Here is a 17,184-nt window from a genome sequence, read left to right as displayed (position 1 = left end):
GTAGACTTCCTGCACAAGATGGAATTTTTCATTGTGTTTTTTTCTTGGGGGATCGGGACTGCAGCTGTATGAACTGGACGGTGATCCGGAAAGGAAAGAGTTCCTGGATGACCTCTTTGTCTTTATGCAGAAGAGGGGTAAGTGTGCAGTCCCCTCATCATTTCAATTCAGTGGATATTTATCAAGTGCCTACTGTGTGCAAGTCACTGTTAGCCATCCTCCCCACAGAGTACCAGTGTCTTAGCCCAGGAGGACAAGAGGCCTTTACTACTGATTGGTTCCAGACTTAGCCAATAATTGACAACCAGATCCAAGAGGGCAGAAATGGCCTTGGCAGAAAATGAATAGAATGATCATCCAAATTTGGTGCTGCCTTATTTTTGTCACTCTTTTTCCTCTGATTAACTGATCTCTGGAGTCATTTCAAATTCAAATATACTTTTTTCTTAGCCTTATAGCTGCCCTAGACATCACTTAAACTAGTATGTGGGACTTCGTATTGGTGCATTTAGTCTTATAGGGACGGAGAAAGGTGGATGAAAGAATGGCGGTCCCTCAGGATTTGTTGGGAGAGTCTGAAATGATCCATGAGAGAGAAGGGCTAACAGTTTTCCTATCCATCGGCTCTTTGATTTTTGCATCCACTGGCTCAGTTGGGGCATTCTTGCAGTTTAACTGTGGGGTACGTGGGCATCTGCTTTATAATGCACATTCGTACTTCTCTGTCCCTCTCTCCTTCTCACGCCTCCCCCACACACCCCTAACTAACTCCACCCTGGACCATGGCGTGACTGGGTCTTGAGCCCAGTGACTCAACTTCCTGGCTTTATATCCTGTCTCAGCAATGGGTTCACCAGCTGGGTCAGCCCTCAGGAAGCACGGCCAGAACCCTAGCCTCTCTAGGAGAAGGTCTTCAGTAACCTGTGCAGCTCTACCTTCATCACCCTCAGGACAAACCAACAGGAGAGAGCTGCTCCCACCAGCCTCTTCCCTGGGACCCTCCTTATGTCTGATGATGTATCTCTTGGTTTCTGTGTCAGCTCCTTTATTAAGACCTGGGAGTGAAATCTTCCTCTCTATCCTAGGCTGAGCCATAATGGCAGCCCCCAGCAGCTAAATATTCTAAGTATCCTTTCCCTCCCTCTTTCCCCCTCCTTCTCTTTCCTTTACCTTCTAAAGCCTTGTTGCCTTCTTAGTAGCATGCCTGTTACTGGTGATTTGCTTACAAAGGCAATCGAAAGTTTTGAGTCTTGGTTCCCCCCCATATTCAAGCTCATCAAAGCAGTCTAAGCAGCCTTAATTAGTTTATTCCTTCAACTGTTATCTGGAGATGCATGTGTCAGTAAAAAACAAGAATATAATCCTGAAAGATAATGTGACTGGCAGCAGTGAAACTCCCTGGTTACCCTGAGAGAGAGAAATCCACTTAATACTTTGGTCTCCCCTTCCAATTACCTTTTAATTATTTACAAGCTCCACAAGCCCAGCTGGTGCAAATCCACGAGCTGATCTAGTCTCAGAGGGGCTGCCATAGCAATATAGATTTTAATCAGTGGTGTAGCGCCACTGCTTTATTTTCTACTTTATTGTTTTTCTCCCTTCCCAGAAGGATTTTTAAAGGAAAATGGAAGTTATATCAGCCTAGCCAAGAAAGAAGACCAGTCATTTTTGCTTATTACTGTGTGTCCCCACTAGACTGGGGACTCCTTGAGGGCAGCTACTTTGTCATGTCTTTTTGTCCCCAGTGCTAGCACAGGGCTAGGCAGGGCGGTGCTCAGGACACATTTGCTGTATGAGCAGTCCTGTCGGTTTTCCTGACTCAGCTGGCCACACATGGGGAGGCTGTGCTCCCCTTTAGACAGCTGCGCTGCAGTTGAAGTCAGCAGCGGAGAGCAGTGAGCGCTGCTCCTCCGCAGCGTCGAGGCACTCCACACTGCCGTCTCGTGCACTTCTGAGTGAACCCAAAGCAGGAGTGAGTGACTGCCTTTGGTCGTGTCGGTTTAGGGTTGTTCAGGCCCCGGGTAAACCTTTTTCCTGTCTTCAGCACTTATGTCAGGTATTTCACTATTTGCTGGCATCGCCATTGAGGGGAAACAATTGAGCCAGTCTTCCTACTTGTGAATTAGTCTAATACAAGGCTTCTCAGCCTCAGCATATTAACTTTGGAGACTGGATAGTCCTTTGTTATGGGAGGCACCCCTGAGGTGTGATAACCAAAAATGTCTCTAGATATTGTACATGTCCCCTGGGGGACAAACTTGCCCCCCTGTTGAGAACCACTGCCAAGAAGGATGGGAAAGAGGGTGAAGATCTGAATTTCCTCTGCAGAACAACTGTTTATGGAAATCGTCTTCCCTCCACTCAGGTTCAGTATCTGAGGGCTGCAGGGCCTGTGTCAGGCACTAACGTGAGCGCCCCTCCTGTGGCTGAGTGCCAAAGGAGAGGGTGCTGGGACCCCATCCTGGGCTGGAGTGCAAGGCAGGCCTCTGAGAGGAACTGCAGCTCCAGCATTTTGGAGGTAATAGGAGTGAAGAAAACCACACAGGTGGAGGCAGAAATGCAGTGGCATGCGTGATGTGCAAGGCCTGCATGACCAGGCACAGCTGGAACCCTTGTCTGCGGCCTGGACGAGTGAGCTGGCCGTGTATGGCCAGGAAGTTAGCACTCAGTCTATGGACATAACTGAGTTACTGAAGTTGAAACATGAGGAATGTCTCCAGAGGTGGGCTTTCAGGAAACTTGCTGTGGCAAGTAGTGTGTAGTTGGGCCGGAGAGGGGAGACTGAGGCATGGAGACAGTGTGGAGGCTGCTCCCTTTAAATTCATCTCCTCCCTGGAACAGGGCACGTGTCTGATGGTCTAGAGTGGCTGGCTCAGGAGGGCTGGGAGCAGACTGCACTTGAGTCATGTGAAGCTTGCTGTGCTCTTCCTAGAATGGTGAGACCAAGGGCCCCAGGTCATCTGTGACTTATTTGTCACTCCCAAATTGGAGTGTCTGGGGCACTCAGGAGCCACATCTTGTAAGCTCGCTCCAAGGAAAGGCCTCATAGACCTCAGCAGCAGGCCAGCAACTCATCCTCCAGAGCTAATGTGAAAGATAAGCAGTAGATTTCATAGGAGCCACTGAACATGCCTGTCTTTGAAAGGCCTGGTGATGCCCACCTGGGCCGTGAGTGGTGCCGGGCAGCTTTGTCACAGCAGGCTGCACTGGAGAGGAAGTGGCCAGGGCTCCAAGAGAGGCACACACAGCAGGCGGCCCGGGATGACCACAGCTGCAGGTGATAAAACGGCTGTCCAGAGGGAGGGGGCCAGCCGTAACTGCTGTTTTTTGCTGGGTCTATTTTGCTTGTTAACGTCTTTGGGTGAATTGACTGCAACAGATGGACCTTTCAGCCTGAGGCACCTTGGTTTCTAGGCCAGGCTGGGTTACTTACCCCCTGGTGACCCCTCCCCCACCAGCAGAGCAGCCAGCTCCAGGAGGACCCTGAGAAGAGACCTAGGCAGTGCCCGGCGGCTCACTGTCTCCTGCCGGCGGCTCACTGTCTCCTGTCTGCCTCGGAAACAGCACAGCAGCCCTGTCGGGAGGCATGCAGAGGGGAGAGCGCTCTAGACAGAGAAGTGGACAGCCAGGGCTAACATCCCACCCCTCTCCATGGTCTTGAGCAAATCCTTCCCCTTCGGGCGCCACAGTTTCCTTATCTATTAAAGGAGAGGCTTCACTTAGAGTCAGTGTAGAAGTTTCTCCCAAATTCTCTGTTCTGTGTTATGCATCCATGATTGAGCTACCAAGAGATAATGAGCCACCCTTGATGACAAAAAAAAAAAAAGGAAGAAAAGCCCTTTTTAGCAATTTTCTGTCAAAATAATTGTGTAAAAACTACACCAAGGACGCCCAAGACCAAATGCTCCCCTGTCCTTTCTGAATAATGTTTCCTCTTTTGTTGACTGAGCCAAATGTAATTAAACAAGTTGCTTTTGATTCTCTTCCCCACCCCAAATCTTTCTCTAGAAAGACTGGTTGGATTTCAGAACTCTGATGCCCCTTTTTGCTCACCTTTTGCCGTGTGTGTATGTGCGTGTGTGTGTGTGTGTGTGTAAAATATACACACATTTCTTTGCCAAAATAAAGCCAAACCACTGTAAATAGAATTCTCTGGGTAATTTAACCCCCTGTGGGTGGTTTCTGAGATATGAATCCCTGGTAGATTTTCCAGGGGAAAGCTAAGGAGTGGACTAATGTGGAAGTCTGCTAAGCAAAGGCTTATAGACAGTTCCACTCTGCTTTTATCAGTGAGGAAGAAAAGCTTATTCTCTTGTTCCCTAGGCAGTGGAATAGAAAGTATGGTTTCATCAAAGAGGAGGAAGAGGAGGAGAATTTTGCTGTTATTTTTATTATTATCTCTTGCACTTTACAGAGCCCTTTCAACCCAGTATTGGGATCTGCTGCTCCCCACAGCTCTAGCTCTGTGGGGTAGAGAGAGCAAAGGTTATCTTGTTAGCCAGGAAGAATTGGCCCCAGGTTACATGACTTCCCTGAGGCCGCAGAGTCTAAGCCTAGGGTCTCCTGACCCCTAGGCCAGTGCTCTTTCCCTCTCCTGCACTGCCTTTGAGAAACTTGGCCCCCATCACCCGTAGCTCCATCACTTCCCCTTGGGGCCTTGGACAAGCCTTGCTTCTCCTTCACCCTTCTGAGCCCCACAGAGAGCACTGGCCTGCCTCCACAGGCCAGTGGCTAGAAGGGTCTGACAGCGTCTGGCTGATTAACATGGGGTAGAAGTCTTTGTGCAAGAAGAGTCTTCATTGCAGGGTAAGGCCTATCTCTCAGGGAAGGGCAGATGTGACAGTTCACAGTGGCACAGAGGCTGCCGTCTGTCAAGGCAGGATGGAGTGGGGGTGGGGGCACAGGAGACAGAAGCCCTAATCGTAGCATCTTGCACACACCCAGAGTGCCCAGGAGCGGGGCTCTCCTCTCCGGCCCCTGCCCCAGCTGGGCACACTGGGCTGGGGAACTGCTTGGTCATGTAGAAGACAAGTTTTGTCAAGATCTCACCCGGAGAACTGCCTCCCTCCCCCACCAGTTCTGTTCAAGGCTGCAAACTGACCTTGGTTTTCCCAAATGGCTTGTTGGATCTGTTTTTGATGTGTATATACAAAGAATTTACTGTGGGAAAAGGGCTTGGTCTGCCTTAAAGTGCAATTTGAGTGTTTTTCCTTCTGTTGTGTGCTTATCTATCCATCTCAGGCAAGGAAATGTTCGTGACATATATTGCTTTGCCTTTTGGTGGAAGCAGTTTCTTGTATATTCTTTGTATCTTGCAGTAAATGGCCTGTGCCGTGGACATTCTTCCTGATAGACTAAAATACGTTGTCTCTGTCAGATAAAATAGGCTTTCGGGCTTCCTTTTCTACCTTTATCCACAGACGAAAGTCTAAAATGGCAAGAGTTTGTCTCAGGGTTAGCCGTTTGTCTGAGGCCAGATCTTTCTCTCTCCCCAGGTGATCCAACTGCTGTTGATATACTTTCTTTTTCCCACTTTTAGTAGTCATTTAATACCCTATAACAACCCAGTTATCCATGATAATGGGAAGGGATCCTGGTTTTTGAAAGGCATGATTACTTTGTTTGTTTGGTTTTTTTTTTAAGAATTTATTTTTCCTTTTTCTCCCAAAGCCCCCCAGTACACAGTTGTATATTTTAGTTGTGGGTCCTTCTAGTTGTGGCGTGGGGGATGCCACCTCAGCATGGCCTGAAGAGCGGTACCATGTCTGCGCCTAGGATCCGAACCTGCGGCAGAGCCTCGAACTTACCCACTCGGCCACAGGGCTGGCCCCAAGCATGATTAATTTGAATAGCCCACTTTTGTCATTACAGTCAGCCTCTTATCCCTTCAAAATATTTTATTGGTCCTTCTAGCACTTGGTAAAATTGGGTTGATGAGTTTTGCCTCCTTTGTTCCAAGGTGAGCCAGTAGTCAGTAAGTCGTCCAAGGGTTGATGCAGGCAAAGTTTAAAGTGAGGGTTTGGTCCCCTTACACTGTGGGGAAGTCTACTGGGTCTTGAGAGGCTAGTGGCACGGACTGGCAGTGGAAGCTCAGAGAGCGGTGCGCTGCCCATGCCAGAAGGCCCTTGAGTTGCTGTGCCTCTCCCTGGGCAGCCTTCCACCCCCTCTCCTGGAGACGACAGCCGGGTCTGTTGATCAGCAGAAAGCAAAGCAGAGAAGACACCACAGTCCACCTCCTTCTAACTCCTTGGCCAACTTCTTTGAACACAGTTTTTAAGGAAGGAGACAGCACAGCCATAACCATAATTTTATTATTAGCCATAGTAGAATACAGCATTGCACATACTGTTGAACTTCAACTAAAGCAGTTTGTCTGAGCTAGAGTATCAGAAAGCATAATGAGTTTAAAATTAACCTCTTGGGTTCTGGTGCCTCCAGAACTCCCATGCATTGCTGATGGGAATGTAAATGGGCATAACCACTTTGGAAATCTGTTTGGTAGTATTTTACTAAAGCTAAACATACACTGACCCTGTTACCCAGCAGTTCCCTCCTGGTTTATACCCATCAGAAATGAGTGCTTGTGTTCACCGAGAGACACGTACAAGAATACTCATAGCAGCACCATTCACTAGAGCCAAAAACTGGAAAGAACTCAAATGCCCATCAACAGTAGAATGGATAAATGGTGGCATAGTCATATAGTGGAATACCACAGCAATAAAAAAGAATGAACTAGGGGGCCAGCCCTGTGGCCAAGTTCTGTGTGCTCCGCTTCAGCGGCCTGGAGTGCACAGGTTCACATCTCGGGCTCGGACTTACTCCACTCATCAGCCATGCTGTGGAGGCATGCCGCATACAAAGTAGAGGAAGATTGGCACAGATGTTAGCTCAGGGCCAACCTTCCTCACACACGTACAAAAAAGAATGAACTACTGCTGTACCCAACGAGGGTGACTCTCACAGACCTGTTGTTGAACAAAAGAAGTCAGACACAAAAGAATATATACTACATGATTCCATTTATATAAAGTTCAAGAAAATCACCCATGGTGATACATGTCAGAATAATGGTTACCTCCTGGGAAGGCTGGTGTCGGGGGATGGGTATTGATTGGGAAGGGGCATGAAGGCATTTTTTGGGGTGCTAGAAGTGTTCTGTATTTTTATCTGAGGAATGGTTACAAGGGTGCACACAGAAGTAACACTCCAGTGAGCTGTATACTTAAGATTAGTGTGCTATACCATATGTCAGTTGGACCCACTCAGTGGGAACTCGGAGCTGGAGGGCTTAAGGATACCTGTCAGTCCAGTGTTAGATATTTGCACATCCTTGCCTCTGCCCTGTCTTGAGGAACAGTCAACTACACACTGCACTGCACACTACCAGACACGGCTACCCTGTTTCCCGATGGGGAGTGTTTTCTACATAAACAAGTCTGAGGGGAAAATCACCAGTCATTTCTCCACTTGTTCCTGGGGACTAGAGCGGGGCAAGAATTAATATGCAGAGGAATGGGCAAGAGGCCTACCTACCTGTCTGTCTGTGCACGTTCACCACTTAACATGGGGCTTAACTCTTCTAGGCTCTCTGGTCAGCTGCCCAGCTCTCTTGACAGGCTATGGAAATGATTAATGATCTTTTTCCAAGTCAGGAAAAAGCAGCAAGGGTCCCTGAGGGCCACGCCCTGGGTCCTGGGCCCTCACCCCTGACCAGTAGGCAGGAAGACAGCCATGCAGCTCTGTCTGGGGTCCCTGCCCCCTGATTGCTTCTGGTCTTCATTGGAACATGCCCATTCTCTGCGGTGGGGAGGAAGTGGCGCTCCCCACAACACTCCTGCCATCTCCAATCTTTATCTCCAGTGCCAGAGGAGACCATCCTGAGACTCCCTATGCCCTCACCCCTACCCCCACCTCTGTCTCCATGGTTTGAGTGGTGGGAAGGAGAGCAGAGTGCCAGGGAGCAGCTTTTGTTTGGCTCCATCTGCACTGGAAACTCCTGATTATAGCTTTGGCCCACTAATGCCTGTGTCCGGAGGCATACCCACCACCAAGGGTTAAAGCCCCAGGAGTCCCCACGGCTTCACTGGGTCTGTGGTCCTCATAAAAGCCTTTCCGCATCATCCCTCAGGCTGCCTCAGGCTCCCTGGCTGAAATCTGATAAGGGGTCTCTTTGATGGAACTGTCAGTCTCCTTTATTGAGGAGGGAACTGGAGACCAGCGGCATTTCTTGGGGTACAGATAAGGCCCTGGATTCCTGTCAGAGGGAGCATGATTAATTACCCTCAACCCCAGCTCCTGCTTTGATAGCAGTGACTGACAGTCCGCAGGCTTCCCCATCAGGTGCTCACCCCGCTCTGGGAGGCATGATGGGGGAGGAGATCAGCCTCCTGCAGGGCCAACACCAGTGACCCACAGAGAGCTCTCTGCAGTGGTTCTTTGCCCCCTTCCTGGTTCTCTGCAGGTTGCTTTTGCATTTATTGTGGACAGAGGCCTGTCCCCTCTCAGATGAAGAGCCTCCTTAGAGGAAGATGTAATCCGGCCCAGAGAGCAAGACAGAGACTCCCTGCTTCCCTGCAAGGCTAGGGAAAGAGCCATTGCGTACGGACTTGAACTTCACAGACCTGGTCCTAAGCCACACAGGGGCCCTTCATAGGAGAAGATCCCAAACCACCCATCTCAAGGTCACTTGGCAACATTATTCCATTATTCAGGCAAGCTCCCCAAACCAGCTTACCGTCCCTTTGTAATAATCACAATCACCAATTTTTGTTTCATTTTTATTCATAGCCCCATAGGAGTTTAGAACTGAGAGTCGTCTAGTCCAAAGTCCTCATTTCACAGATGGGGAAACTGAGGCTGAATATGTCGATCCCCCATCCCCACTGCCCAGTATAATGTATTGGTTTTCTTTCTTGTTCAGGCAAGTAAACTCAGCTAAAAGGCTTTCTCCCTTCTCTCTCCATAGTTGAGTCTTAGGACAAAGGAGGTGGACGCCAGGGCTGTCAAGCACAGAGCAGGCTGCAGACACAGGGCAGCCTGAGGATCCTGCTCCTCCTTGTTGTCAGAAGAATTGAAGCCAGGGCAGGTTTTGTTTCTGGATTATTTGGATAATGTGAGAAAACCGTACTGTCGTCGGGAGCTAGCTCTCAGAATAGCCTCAAGTTTATTTCCGACAGTACCAAGGGGCCTGTCTGCACTGGGAGCTACTTTTAGCAGTGTCACAGGTGTCCACACAAGGAAGAAAGCGCCTGTGCCCCCTACCCACTGACCTCTGGAACCAGGGTGCCTGGCCAAGCCGTAGGGGCCCATGTGAGGGAAAGCAAGATCCCTGTATGCCCAGAGTAGGGCTGGGCCACTGAGCACGGCTGCTGGGGTCACCACCAGGGTCCCAGTGCACCCCTGGCCTGTGGTTTCTCTGGAGAGCTTGGAAGAGGTCCCTCTTTGGTTAGGCTTACGTCCTTGACTTCAGACACCACTTTGCCCCTTCCTTGTCCTCTCAGGTCCGATATCTACCTCTGTTCCCCTTGTCCCTGACCAGTTCTCAGCCTAATGCAGTCACACTCTGGGTGACTATGAAAAGGCCAATTTTTAATGAAATTTCTGCATCTGTAATGTTGTCTTTCAAAGAAGCCATTTTAAATAGCTAGACATTTAGTTCAATGGCTACTCAGAATTTATAATTCCTCTCTGGGGAGTGGCCTTCAAAGGCAGTTTGAGCCATACTAGAAAATCTGTCATGGTTTATGGTCACACCCATCTTCAAATAAAATCAGTATAAACAGCCTGGTTACTTCATCCTATTCTGGCTTGCCTCTGTGAATGGCCATTTCTAAACGTAAAATACACCCTTTACTTTTGAAGATTTACCACCATTGAAGAGATTCAAACGAAAATAGTGCAAACTCTGAAGGCTTTTCCCAAGTGGAGTTCCAAAACCTGGTGGTAGCTGGCTCACCAGGGGGACTGTTCTGAAGGACAGCCCTCCATTGCCTGGGCAAGCCCTGCTTGGTAGTTATATGCTCAGCCACGCCTGTTCTGTGTAGGTCACAGCCCCAGCCCCCTCCCCTCTTTAATATGTTTTCCCTTCTCTTTGGCCCCACTGAATGAGGTCATCGTTTCTTTACCTTCTCAAAAGCCCCAACTCTCCATCCATTCTGCTGCTAGTCCTCTTACTGTGAGACTTTCACACAAAGAGCTTAACCACTCTGAGCCTCAGTTGCCGCATCTGTTTAGTAAGGGTTGTGACCCTGATGAACCTGCTTGGACTTGAGAAGAGAGGGTGACTTCTATTCAGCGCTCTCAGCATTAGACATTGAAAGCTAGTGACGGGTCCTGGCGGGCACACCACAAGCATGAGGGAAATGCAGTTAAGATTCCCACTTGGGTTACCATGGAGCTGCTTGTTTTTGACTCTGAGAAGCACTTTTGTTTTTTAGTCTGCATGGTGGTTTGATTTATTAAATAGCACAATATTCGAGACGTGTGAAGGAAAAACAATCCCTGCCTTCACAGAGCTTGCAGTCCTCCTGGGACACCAGGCAAACATGCAGTCATGTGCTGCATAACGACATTTTAGTCACCAATAAACTGTGTGTCCAACGGTGGTCCGTCAGATTAGCGCCATGTAGCTTAGGTGTGCAGTAGGCTCCACCATCTTGCACTCTACGATGCCATACAATGACCAAATCGCCTAATGACGCATTTCTCAGAACTTATCCCTGTCGTTAAGTGACTCATGACTGTACATGAAACAATCAGAATAATTATTTGCTGAACTTGTAGGGTTTATAGTAGAAATTCTGAGCAGGAAGAAATCCACGTGAACTGGAGTAGTGAGAAAGTTCTCCCTGGAGGGAGTGCAGGTTGAAGGCCATTGTAGAGGTGATTTGAGCAGAGGCAGATCATTTTAGGCTTGATGAGGGAGAGCACAAAGCAAAAATTAGGGGAGAAATGAGCGTGGTTTTAGGGGTGACAGTGAGAAGCCCTGACTCACTGGAGTGAGAGTGAGTTGCTGGGATGTGTTGGAAATGCTTCATACGTAATCTTTTAAGGAGTGTTGACGAACACGGGTCGTGAGACTGAACATGTACGGTGGGATGGGTAGGCAATAAGAGTCTTTGTAGCTTTTTAAACAAGGATGTGAGTAATATGGTAAAAGTAGTATTTTAGTAGGATTGTCTGGCAGCAGTGTGCAGATTGAGTGCATGGGTGAGTGGCTGCTGTAGGCATCTAGTTGTGAGCCACCAAGGGCCTGGTCTGGGGTAGTGGTTATGGGCCAGAAAGGAAGATAGCTTTGAGAGGCACCTCAAAGGAAGAATCGGAGAAGCCTCATTACAACCTAAAGGTGGGTGAAACAGGAGAGAAGAGGAGCCAGGGCTGCCTCTGAGGTTTCTGCCTAAGACCTCAAAGAGTGATGGTGTTGCTGGAAGAGGAGGAAGCAGTGGGAAAAGGGAGCTAGCTTAGGGGATGAAGGGGAGCTTAGTGTGAACATTCTGACTTGGAAGGGAACAGGTCACACATGTGAAGATGTCCTGGAAGCTTCAGGAAATGTGAACTGAGGGGGCCTATGTGAGGGGACCTTAGGAGTGGTCCTCCCAGAGTCTCCAGGTGATGCCATGGAGAGTATGAACTTGCCAGGCCGTGAGGGTGCCCCGGCAGTCAGGCCTCCAAAAGGAGGTGATCCTTAGCCCTGTCCTGCCAGGGGACCAGTTCTGCTGCATCAGGCTCTTGTCTTTATGACAGGAATAAGGTTTACCATCTAGAGCAGCAAAGGGAGAAGGTAACCAACACGCGGGCTGTGTGTCTTAGGCGGATGCCATTAATCCTCTGATGCTTTCCCTGTGAATCTTTGAATTTAACTCCATGACCCCTTTATCCTTGACCCTCCAAAGACCAGCTGGTCAAGACAAAGGTCTTCGAGACCTCTAACTCCCTCTCCACACTTAGAAAAGAGGCCTGGTCCCACCATAGCAGTCCCATGTGTTCATGCTCACGCTGCTTTCTCTTCATAAATGTGGGACCCCTCACTGCATTCTCTGGCTTGAATTCTCCTATAGAAGAGTTGATGAGGCTGATGTTCCAGGGCTGAGAAGAAAATGCCATTCCTTGAGGGGAAAGAAGTGGGAGGAGTGAAACAAACAGTCCTTCTCTAATCAAGCTGGCCTGAAGTCCACCAGGCAGTCAGTGAGACCTCAGCAAGATTGGGGCAGTGGGAGAGGGGCAAGACGGGAGGAGCAGTCTGTGTACAGTAAAAGGGGTTTGCCATCAAAAGGCAACAAGTCTCATACGCTGCCCTGGACGGTGACCCTTCCCTGTGGAATTCTCCCCTCTGACCTCCAGATCATTAATCTCGAGGCTGCCAAATGACAGTCATCCATCACGCCTCCTGACGAGCATCCCGGCCGCCTGTGAACAGGGCTCTGGCCCCGCCCTCCCTGCCGTCCCCTGGTGCTCATTAGTAGGCCTTCCTGTCCGGTGCCCGGTTTCCTAATCAAGTCCCTGGCTCCTCTCACTTCCCTTCGGGCCCGTGGCCGGAAGCTGCGCTGACCCTCCCTCTTTCAGAGGCCAGGGACTCGGCAGAGTGATTAGTGGGGAGAGAACTGTTGAGTAGCTTTTCATCCCTCTGGAGACCTGTGTGTCCAGCAGCTCCTTTGACATGGTGGGGACACAGGAGAGAAAAAAACCATTTCTGCATCCTGCAGCAGGAGAGGAGAAAGCAGGCAGGATGCAAATAAAGCACTGTTACAACTGCACTGAGAGCTGCAAAGGAGAAGCCAGGGAGCTGCCCGGGGGATGATAGGGCAGGACCGGCGGGGAAGGCTTCCCTGAGGAGGCAGCTGATTGGCTTCTGAGGCTCCAGAGGAGTGTGAGTTGCCACATCATTAGGAGAGAATCTGGACTCTACTGCTAGCACAAAAAAATAGAAAATAAAAAATAAATCTTCGAAGTCATCTAGTCCAGCCCTCTTATTTACAGATGGGAAAAGAGACCCCGAGAGGCTACATGTTTCACCCAAGGCCACACAGCCTGTGAGTTGGACCTATCTTTCTGCTCATCCCAAGGACAACTGGCAGCTAGTCTGAGAGCTTCCAGGCTTTTAAGGGTTTAAGTCAAATTTACTTGTAAGCAGATTTCCTGACAGATTTCCAACTCAGCAGAAGGTGGTATGCATAAGCAGATGTATTCTCTGCTGGATGATGACATACCCCTCTGTTTCTCTCTTTGGACAATCACAGGGACCCCCATCAACCGAATCCCCATCATGGCCAAGCAGATCCTGGACTTATACATGCTCTATAAGCTGGTGACGGAGAAGGGGGGCCTGGTGGAGATCATCAACAAGAAGATCTGGAGGGAGATCACCAAAGGCCTGAACCTGCCCACATCTATCACCAGTGCCGCCTTCACCCTGAGGACACAGTGAGCAGCCAGGGCTTGGAGAGAGGAAGCCGAGGCTGGAAAAGGGGAGGTTTTAACCTAGAGGAGGGGAAGGAAGGATGTTCCACTGTACAGTGAGCAAGATGAGTGGAATTCCCGAAACAGCCGGGAGCTTGCTGAGGTGACTCCCTTGCTAGACCTAAGTACCAGTGAGAGCCCTGTCCCCCAATGTCCCCATGCGCTGCTCCTTCACCATTCTGTTTCATTCAAACCTCCCGTCAACCCTGTAAAGGAAGTGTTGTCTTCACTTTCCAGATAATAAAAACTAAATCTCAGAGGTTAAATTGTTCAGTCAAGGTCATACCAGCTAGTAAATGGTAGAGCTGAGATTCCCACCTGGGCTTCCCTTTCCAGGACATTGACTCCCACACAGCAGCTCCAGTCTAAGCCTGGCTCTTCCTCCCCGACACTCAGCTTGCCCAGCAACAGAGGACCCAGAGGAAGGCAGGCAGTCAGGCCCCACTGGGATTGGTAACCTCTTTTTGTAACCATTTGAGTTAATTACAAGGGTGATAGAAGCAGTGAAACATTGGAGAATGAGGGCCAGAGGGGAGTCTGTTCTTTGGAACACACTGGAAGTTGCTCTATGAAGAATAAGGAATGAGCAGCTGACATATCAGTTCGGTGGCATGTTATGACCTTGTTGGAAAGTGAAAGGGCTTTATCTAATGGAACGGTTCCAGCAGAATTGGGGACAGAGTCATAAGCAGTATAACAATCTTTCTCTCACAGTTCTTAGGTAGAAAATTGCTTTTTGGGACATCTGACACTAAGAGGGACAGCATTTCTGGGTCCACGCACAACAGGAGGAATTGCACCTCTCTGACCAGCTTACTTAGAATGGTTTGGAGACCAAGGAACCGGAAATACGTGGCAAAACACGGGCCTAATTTCTCGTGGGGTGTAGGAAGTTAGGGAAGATGTTACCTATTCACCTTAACGATGCCTCCAGTCTGAGCAGTGTTTAGAATTGAGTAGCAGTTAGAGGGGCCTGGGGCCAAGTGTCCAGCAGTCCTGGACTTTTCCATCAAGTGCTCAGGTTGTGATCCTTTGTCCTAGAGGCCCGTCCAGCAAAGGCAGCTTCCAGAGACCCATCAACTTAAAGTGAGCGGTCTCTGGTGCGTGTTTTGCATTGTTCTCCTTGCTTCCTTCCTTCCCTCCAGGTACATGAAGTACCTCTATGCCTACGAGTGTGAGAAGAAAGCCTTGAGCTCCCCAGCTGAGCTCCAGGCAGCCATTGATGGCAACCGGAGGGAGGGCCGGCGGCCCAGCTACAGCTCCTCTCTCTTTGGCTACTCGCCCACTGCTGCCACTGCTGCAGCTGCCGGGGCCCCTGCCCTTCTCTCCCCACCAAAGATCCGCTTCCCCATCCTTGGACTGGGCTCCAGCAGTGGCACCAATACCAGCAGCCCTCGGATATCCCCAGCCACCACTCTCAGGAAAGGTCTGCAAGGCCCTTGGGAGAGAAGGGAGGGAGGGAGCCAAGTTCCCCGTGTCCAAGACTGGGTGGGGGAGTCGGCTGTCAGGCAGGAGGGTGGATTGTGGGTGGGTCCAGCTCTGGTGCTTTTGCCAGGTGATGGAGTCTCAGTGACAACAGTGCCCGTGCCAAATCGCCTGGCTGTGCCTGTGGCCTTGGCAGGCCAGCAGGCCACTACCCGGACGGCCACGCTGGAGCAGCTGCGGGAACGGCTGGAGTCAGGGGAGCCCCCTGAGAAGAAGACATCCCGGCTGTCGGAGGAGGAGCAGCGCCTGGTACAGCAGGCCTTCCAGCGCAACTTTTTCAGCATGGCACGGCAGCTGCCCATGAAGATCAGGATCAACGGCAGGGGTGAGCGCTGGCCCAGGGCAGGTTCCTCCCCTCCCGATGAGTGCCAGCCCGGCTCCAGTCAAGGGCATGGCCCCAGGACCGTCCCCCAGCACCAGGGTGAGGCCCCTCAAGGCCCCTAGAAAGGTCTAGAGGCCAGAAAACCATATGAAATCATGGCCACTGAGATCTGAGTTCACCAAGCAAAGGTCATTTTTCAAGGGGCCAGAAATCGCCTCAGGCAGTGCCCTGTTCTTTAGCAAAAAAGGAAAGAGGTTGTTGGAGGAGGGGCCGGAGACCTTCAGGAACAGCTGCTGTGTCTCTCTCCCCCACGAGCCTTTTGATGTACCCAAATTAAAGGGCTCAGCCTTCACCCCAGTTCCTCACGGGATGTAGGTCTCTGGCCTGGGAGGAAGACAGCACCTCTATTCTTGAGGCTCAGAGAGGAGCCAGTGTTGCCTCAGGCCAGGCTGCCAGTGACCCTGGGGAATGAAAGGAAAGGAGGAAGTACAAGTTTGGCAGCATTATTGACATCCTCCCCTCACCTCTGCATTTCCTAGGTGCTCCACCTTCTCTCCCCCAAACTGCAGTGCCATGTTCCTTGTTCCTTCTTCTCCCCTTTTCCTCTTCACACACATATTCTTTGTCATTCTTGCCCTTGGCTCTGTCTCAGAACAAACATGAATAAGCGTGTGTTGGGAAGAAATCAGGTGTGAAGGTTGCTGTGCATATTCCCAGGCAGCCCCTCCCTGTCCCACTTTCCCCTGAGCGAGGAGCAGAAGGGAGCTGGAGCTAACAGCCCACACAGCAGGCCTCCACCCTGTTACCCATTCAGGGCCAGGTGCCCCTGGTCCTGCACAAGCCAGAGGCTAATAGAAAAGGCAACTCATCTGGAAGAATCTCTGCTGTCTGCGTAATGAAGGGGCGGAGCCTGGGGTGAGCTGGGCAGAGGCCCTATGTGCCAGCACCCGCAGCCTTCCCTGAACCCCACATGCTCAGGTGGAGATGGAGTGCCGGGTGCCAGGCCACGTGCTGGGCAGGTAGACCCTCTCCTTGAGGACTTCCCAGCCTGGTTATGGGGAGGAGGCGGCAAGGCGAGTCCTCAGAGGCAGGGACTGGGTCTTACTGGTCTCTGATCCCCAGCCTGATGGATAGAGGGTGCTCAGTTAGGCCTTGCTGAATCGCGTTGAAAGTGTCAGTGCACAGCTGTGAGCCAAGGTCAGCCTCCTTGCCAACTGATCCCTTTTCTCCGAGAGCAGCAGGACTTGGGAAGTGAAGTGGCTCAGTGGAGAAAGCAAGCAATAGAATGCTGGCAAGCCTGGTTCTCCTGCCAGGCCTTACCCTCAAGTGAAGGTTATACAGATGCTCTCTAACAGTGGGAGGCCTCATCCTGCCACGGTCAGGCAGGGAGAGTGGGAGAACCTCAGAGAGGACAACAAAAGAGCCAGGAGGCCTGACCAGGCCTGCTGTCTCCCTTGTCCCAGCAGAAGACAGATCAGAGGCGTCGGCTGCAGCACTGAACCTGACCACGAGCAGCATTGGGAGCATCAACATGTCTGTGGACATTGATGGTACCACCTACACAGGTGAGGCTCCTGGAGCTCTAAGGGAGGCCGCCGGTGTGGGGGCCCTCTTGTCACTGTCCTATCTGAAAACCTTCCTGGGGGTGGCTTCCTTCTTTGTAGTTTCCAGGTCCCAAAGGTCAGGTGGTTCTTCTGGACCAGTAGGAGCTGAGGATTGCTAACAGGATGACAGGTCCGTCCCCTCCACCTTTGACAGAATGATAGAAACCCTTCATCTAACCGTTTTGGACCGATGGTTGGCTCATTAATTGAAAAAGTCATTTAATGTGAAGAGTTAGAGTCTAGCGCCTTACACATCATATTGTAAGTCACATCAGTGTCCACCATTACAGTCTTCTAATGCATCGCTCTCCTTTC

At 50.5% G+C, this 17,184-nt stretch overlaps 1 protein-coding gene across 2 annotated transcripts in view; it reads left to right on the top strand.

The window, feature by feature from the left end:
- ARID3B (AT-rich interaction domain 3B) overlaps positions 1-17,184 on the top strand; it is a 51,532-nt gene that overhangs the window by 29,262 nt on the left and 5,086 nt on the right. Inside the window, exons 4-8 of one of the 2 annotated variants that reach the window (XM_070621246.1) lie at positions 65-137; positions 13,239-13,422; positions 14,604-14,884; positions 15,014-15,268; positions 16,732-16,830. In XM_070621246.1, the coding sequence (XP_070477347.1) occupies positions 65-137; positions 13,239-13,422; positions 14,604-14,884; positions 15,014-15,268; positions 16,732-16,830 (892 nt within the window). Of the gene's footprint in view, positions 1-64; positions 138-13,238; positions 13,423-14,603; positions 14,885-15,013; positions 15,269-16,728; positions 16,831-17,184 lie in introns of both variants that reach the window. The other variant, XM_070621257.1, reaches the window with a different exon arrangement.

This window comes from Equus przewalskii, chromosome 1 (assembly GCF_037783145.1).
Source record: "Equus przewalskii isolate Varuska chromosome 1, EquPr2, whole genome shotgun sequence".
Classification (NCBI taxonomy): Eukaryota; Metazoa; Chordata; class Mammalia; order Perissodactyla; family Equidae; genus Equus; species Equus przewalskii.
Note: the sequence above shows the minus strand (reverse complement) of the source record. Positions and strands in the feature narration are given on the sequence as shown.